Genomic DNA, 6,794 nt, shown 5'->3' on the forward strand with positions numbered 1-6,794 from the left:
TGTATGGGCAAGATGACTGAAGTTGCTTTATCACTGCAGTTACTAGTGCCATCTTGTGTCAGTTTCAACTAATTCAAATACTTAACACTATCATAAAATTACTTAAATTTTCCCAAAAGAAAATTTCTGTCCATTCATTAAGATATGCAGATTTGTGGGTCTGTAGATTTACTCTAAAACGAAGATAGCCAAAAGCAAACCTAATACTTATCTGAGGTATATACCCAGGAACTTCACTTATGTCCAATGAAAGATGCAAACTGTCACACAACCTTATTACACCTACAGCATTAATTGTTTCATTATGTTATAACTTTTAATTTGTTTTTGGAAACATTACAAGATGTTAAAAGATAAAAAGGTGGTAATGTGCTGCATAAGCTGGAAGTCACCTTACAGTCTATACTGCATAAAATGTATTATAGTACAGTACAAATTCTAAGAGATTTTTAAGTCTTTAAAAGGAAAATTACCTGTTTGTTTTTCTGATTAATTTTAGATATGGATACAACTGGCTTCTCCTCCTTTGCAAAGAATTCTGGGGAAAATGTCAGCATGGGATCCTCCAGTGAAAAGGAAATCCCACACATGCAAAAGAGGATCTGCAGCTGTGTAAATAATCTTACCTAAAACTTAAGCTTGAGGAGGTAAGTCTTTTAAATGAGGATTTGGCCAAGAACCATTTTTACTTAAGTAGAGAATCTGTTTGTGTTAAGTTTTGTTTGCTGGATAAATTATTTATTGTCCCTATGGAGAGAGTCTGTGTTCTTAGAACTGAACTGCTGAGCCAAATTTGCTTCTGTTGGCATAGTGATGTGTGCATTTCTCTGCATTAGCCACATCCTTTGCACTTAAGGAGTTCATAAGTGTGTAGGAGAACAAGCTTCAACCCTTGAAAAACGATTTTACCATTCCTAACCTTCCTTTGGGGACCCAGTTGTCATGGACACTATTTTAATTCCACTGTTGGCTTCACTAAATATTACTGTGGTGCTTGCTGAGAGTATGCAGAGGAAATAGTGTATTTTCTGGCAGCCTTAGCTACACTTCCCAAAAGTCCTTTATGCCAAGTTTCCAGCAGATAGGACACAAACCTTCTCTGGTGGATTTTGGCCATGAGTTGTGATTTATACAACAGCAGATGGCAATAAACCAAAAATAATCTTTTCAAAAGTGGTTGTCCTACTGGCAGAGAAAAGAATGGGCCCATCAGAACCTCAAGGGAGAGAAGAATGGGGTAGTTATTACATATTTAATTCCCATTTCAGGTACTGTATTAAAAAACAAAAAGAAGACATATAAGGATACTTGGTTTAGCAGTCTGAGCAGGTTACCTGAGTTTAAGAATTCAATTTTTATCTCTGCCACTGATTTAAATAACCTGTGTGTGCCTCAATTTACTCCACTATAAAATCCAGTTAATACTTTCCTTACTCGCAAGATGCGAGGCTTAATGTGTGAAAAGTACTCTGAGGGAGCACCTACATGTACAATTGTGGTACCTGAATAAACTGCAGAGCTCACTGCTCCAGAATTAATTGCTCCCAGGCATGCCATTTGAACGTGTACCTGGGAGCAATTAACTCCGGAGTAGTAAGCTCTGCAGTTTATTCAGGTGCATGTGGAGCCTAGGTGGAACAGCCCTGGCTGGCAGGGAGCTCCAGGGGTCAGCCTACCAGCCCAGGGCTGCTCCAGCCAGGTTCAGCAGCAGTAGAGGGGCTGGGCAGTTGTGAGGGTGCTTCAATGTGGGGCTAGCTGGCAGGCAGCCTCTGCACTGAAGCACCATCATGTCCCAACCAGCTAAGTCAGTGTCTACATGTACACTGTTGGGCACAAAAAACCTCAGCAGCAGGGTAGTACTTGTATTTACAAGTACTACCTTGTTGCAGAGTTTATTAGTTTCCTGTGCCCTAACAGGGGCGCATGTATAGATGCAGAGATGTTTACTGCAGTCAGGTCTGCAGTAAATGTCTCATGTAGACATGCTCTGAAGTTTTCAAACACAAGCAGCTATTACATGAATATAAATATATTTTTTCTGGGTTACCAAAGATTGTGCCCCTGTTGTATCAGAATAAGCACTTTAATCTTAAAAATAAATTGTGTATATATCTTAAAAATATAACATTGTTAAATTGTTGCAGGCCAGGACTTTGGGTAGGCTTTTTTCTTTAAAAAACTGGCGTTTTTATATATATCTATAGATATAGATATATATATCTGTATCTATATATACAGATATATATATCTGTATCTATATATACACGTGGTTTTGAGAAATCAGCGGGGTTTTAGGCTGTTAATTGACAGTAATGTGTAGAGAAAGCTTGAATGCAGAGCAAGATACAATAGATCACTGAAACACTGTACTAGGTGATGATAATTTGTAGGTAAGCAATTGAGCTACCATTTTTATAGCATGAAAATAATAGCATGGTTTATTAGAGCCAAGTGCTTACAGCATAGTTAGGAACAGAGAAATGACTGAAAGAATATCAATTTGACTAAGTAGGGAAGAAAGTTAAAATAAGAAATTATGGGGGGGTTGTTTTATACATATTCGGGATATGAGAAAGCTATTTACACTGGAACATTCTGTATTTCATATGTATGAGTCATAAGACAAATTAGAAACTTAAATAACTTTCTGCATGTATTTGTTACCATGTGCTAGGAAAGCAAAGATGAAACTATCAAAATAATTTCATTACCTTAATATTGGAAAACCAAAGATCATTCTCATGTAGTGTAGCAACATAAAGAGAAGTAAGAAGCCCAAGGGAGACAGCAACTATTCCACCAACTATAAGCGAAAATCTCTTCCATAGTTTTCCACCTGTGTAAAGTCAGACACACAATATTTGACTTGGGGACTGAGAAACACACAATTCTTCTTGTTTTACATAGATTTCTGAACCTCTTTTAAATGCTCACTTTTACAAAGCAATCTGGAGATAATTAAGAGATCTCTTTTCAGACCCCTGGACAGCAACTGTATTTGTGAATTTTCCGGTATAAGAAACTTAATGTTTTATTCACATGCAGAATGAGATGAGCTATGTTTCACGGGGGAAATGTAAAGTTGTAGTTTATAAGACAACACTGTGAACTTATACAGATCTAGTTAAACACCGTATCTAGAGTATAAATATAAATTACAAAATCTCTGAAATATCTTCCCAGGCATCATTTTTAATTAATGATACAGAGGGTGACTAGAAGCTCACAAAGCAAGGTATCAAACCTTGTTCTTTAAACTTCTGAATTTAGATGCTGTTTTTATGTTTTTAAAAAAAATGGCATTTCAGGTTTAATAATCCCATTAAGTTTCCACACTGAGGCTGCGCACTGATCAAAGTAGCTTCTGATAATGATGTCATGTTCTGAATTGCAATGAACACCTATTGACATCAGAAAGACAAAATAATAGATGCAATGATGCAGTGAGAAGCCACATTTTTAAATGAAACCATTCAATCAGTTTATTGTTCATGTGTAACATTTTAAATGTTTTACATTTTGTTTTAAATTAGTGACTTTTTTTAAGTTGATTTAAGACTCAGTCCCGCTCCATGATCTAGAAACAAAAAAAGCAAGATTCAGATATTGTGCAAGGACATGTGATTTGATGGAACTGTCTACTCAGTCCAGGGGTGGGCAGCTATTTGGGCCACACCTCTCCCTATCTCTCTATCCCTTCCTCCCAGGGCTGTGACCAGTGTAGAAGCCTGAACCCACCCACAGGTTCAGCATGCCCCACTGCATCCCCGTGGCTGGAGTACACCCACCTGCAGCTGTAGCACGCCCCACTGCCCCTTGGAGTCTGGACCCCGCAGCTTCTGGCTACATTCACAGGTGAACTTAGGGAGGGAGAAGGGAAGGTGCTACAGCTGCAGATAGGTTCATGCTTCAGTGCCAGTGGCAGCCCCAACTGAGACAGACAGAGAGAGAGAGAGAGTGTGGGCACACCTGGCACACCAGAAACAGCCCTGGCTGCCCAGTACCACACATCTGCCAGAGGTGGAGCTCCTGCCCATTTACAGGCTGGATACATTTACTCGACTTGCTGGATCTGGCCTGCGGATCATATTTTGCCCATGCCTGACTTAGACCATAGCATAAGTAGACAACATAAATTGGGTAAATGGCTTCCCATCTATCCAAAATATATATACAAGAGAAGAGAGAATTTTGCAAAGGTGTGATCAGAGGTTGCAGACTAAGTTTTGGCCCTTAAAAATAAAAAAGCAATGAAATTGACTGTGTGAATTTTCAAAGTATTTTCATACAAGAACTTGAAATTTTGTCCTTCATTATCTCCAGAGGTCAACAAAGTAAAAAATGCTTTACAGGTAACACTGCAAGTCTACAAAAACCAAAAAGGTATCAGCTAAAGCCCCAATTCCACATGTAACCTGTGTTTGCTTTTATACTGCAAATCCAATTCCTTTCAGATGGGGCACTCAAATTCTTAAATTTAAAAAAATCACAGCTTATGTTATCTCAAGACCCTCTATCGCGTGCTTCCCAAACTTTCCCTCAGCATGACCCCATATATGATGCCATTTCCACAGCGTGGCCCCTCACTCCCAACCTGCAGTCCCCTACCCCACAAGTGCCCCTCACTCACAACTTGCAGCCCCCTGTCGGCAGCAGGGTCCAAGCTGCTCAGACTATGGGACCAGAGCCAGGGCCTGTGGCCTGCAGTCCCCCACACAGCAGCAGGTGGCAGCTGCTGGAGCTGGAGCAGAGCATGGAGCCCAGCTCTTCACTCTTCCCCCCACTTGTACTCTTCCCTTGCAGATGGGTGGCACAGTTGGAGCAGAGCCTGTGAGGAGTGTGCAGGGTGAGAATGTGGGTTCAGGGCTCTCCGCCCTGCTGCCCTCCCCACAGGGCCTCTGCAGCTCAGAGGGCGGGACCTGGTGCCACTGCTGGGAACTCCACATCGTCCACACTGCCATGGTGAGGCTCCTCCTGCCCGCCCAGCAGCAGCTGCAGCAGGAAGTTGTGCCCCCGCTGCTGCTGGGTGTGCAGGGGGCACCTCACCACAGCAGCGCAGCCAGTATGTGGCTCCCGGCAGTAGCATTGAGCTCTGCTCTGGAAGTCTCAGGGGAGGGCAGCAGGGTAGAGCCCTGAACCTGCCTCAGGCATCTCACATCTGGGAGGCATGTGCCCCCCACATCTCTCTTCCCAGGCATGTGCGACCCCATTTTTTATTGTTGTGACCCCAAATGGGGTCATGACCCCAAGATTGGGAACCGCTGCTCTGTTTGTAGGATACGTTTCCAGATTTAACCGTGTTGTGTAGTTTTGTAGGTCTGTCATCTTGTCCTATGACATTCTAAGCCAAGCAATCAAACGATGCTAAAGTGTATGTCAGGTACAACAAAGTTAAAAATAATTTCACTGTAACTAGCATTTGAAAATAGACTAAAACCCCACAGTGCCATAATCTATGCTGGTACTTTGTCCCTTTGATTTTAGTTTTTATCCTAAATTCTGTCAATACTTAGAAAACTCTTTGATATGATACCTAATCTTCATGTGTAGAAGTGAAGGTACCAAAAATATAGCATTAGTGAGAGTCCATAATGCCACATTCCTTTTAATTACCCACCAGATGGAACTCTCCCATCAGACTTCACATTTTTCTTCTGTGAAAGATGATCTTCTGCAACTTCTGTGACTTTTATTCCCTTTCTCTGTCTGATGGTTGTCATGATGTCAGAAACTTCCATACATTATTCTTTAGTCTGATTCCTAAAACATGCATACACCAAAGAATAAATATTCAAATCCAAACACTTGTTTATCATTTTATGACAAATACCACTAAGAAGTGTGTGACAGGCCATGAAAGCAAACAGAAGCATATTTTATTGTAAATAAAGGCCTAAAAAAGTTCTCATATAATTTATGCATTTGTTTTATTAAAAAGCAAGAATGACAGTCTCTGTAACTCAAACACATAAAAAATAAGTGAAAAAGAAACGCTAGTGGCAATGCTACGAAGACTGATGCTCAGGCTTAACTTCATATACCGCCTCCAGGATTTGTGACTGTGGCTGTCCAGAAATTCAGGATTTTCCTAATTTATGATTGTGGGTGTCCAACCTAAGCCAGCTAAAACAAGGCCTAATTTTCAGGAAGTGCCAAGCCCTCAGAAAAACCAGCCCTTTACTTTCAAGTCCTTGATCTTTGAGGGGGTCACTGGATGCAACAGTGACTACGCCAAAGAAAACCTGAGAATGGATAACTTTGTAAAACAGAATTAATTTAGCTGCACAAATCCCTACCTTTTGGTACTGTTTAGACTACCGTGTATTTTTTTTTTTAAATCACAAAAATGAGAGAATAAGACAAATACGTAAGGACCAACAGTCAGAGATCTCAAGTCAGTGCAAGGCCACAGCCCCACATCTCACTGCCGAGGGTGTCAACACCGAGCCACGCAATTTTGGTCATTTTTGTACCTGAATCCCGGCTCTGAATGCAAAACACAAGTCCCCACCCACGCCCCGCCGCGGACACCATTCGCCAGCGAGGGTCGCCTCTTTTAACCCGTCTCTGGAAACAAATGCAAACAGCGAGACCCACCTCAGGTGCCCAGCACAGAAGTCGCAGGCTGACTTTGTGTCCAGCACCCCCTCAGGGGAGGAGGCCCGGCGGCGCTGAGGGGACGGGCAGGTGCCGAGGGAGAAGCCCGCGAGGGCACAAAGAGGCCGGGGCTGGGCTGAGTGAGCCGCAGAGGGGCCGGGGCCTCCCCCGGGCACGGCTGTCTCTGCGCGGCCTGC

General features: G+C 42.1%; 1 protein-coding gene across 2 annotated transcripts in view; it reads right to left on the reverse strand.

Moving 5' to 3' along the window:
• The window catches only part of DPY19L3 (dpy-19 like 3 (C. elegans)), an 82,603-nt gene that overhangs the window by 70,460 nt on the left and 5,349 nt on the right, over positions 1–6,794 (reverse strand). Inside the window, exons 1-3 of one of the 2 annotated variants that reach the window (XM_019505619.1) lie at positions 6,598–6,763; positions 5,618–5,760; positions 2,712–2,836 (exon numbers count right to left, since the gene is read on the reverse strand). In XM_019505619.1, the coding sequence (XP_019361164.1) occupies positions 2,712–2,836; positions 5,618–5,738 (246 nt within the window). In that variant the 5' untranslated portion in view covers positions 5,739–5,760; positions 6,598–6,763. Of the gene's footprint in view, positions 1–2,711; positions 2,837–5,617; positions 5,761–6,597; positions 6,764–6,794 lie in introns of those variants that run through there. The other variant, XM_019505620.1, reaches the window with a different exon arrangement.

This window comes from Gavialis gangeticus, unplaced genomic scaffold (genome assembly GCF_001723915.1).
Source record: "Gavialis gangeticus isolate Ggan-Ray unplaced genomic scaffold, GavGan_comp1, whole genome shotgun sequence".
NCBI classification, from domain to species: domain Eukaryota; kingdom Metazoa; phylum Chordata; order Crocodylia; family Gavialidae; genus Gavialis; species Gavialis gangeticus.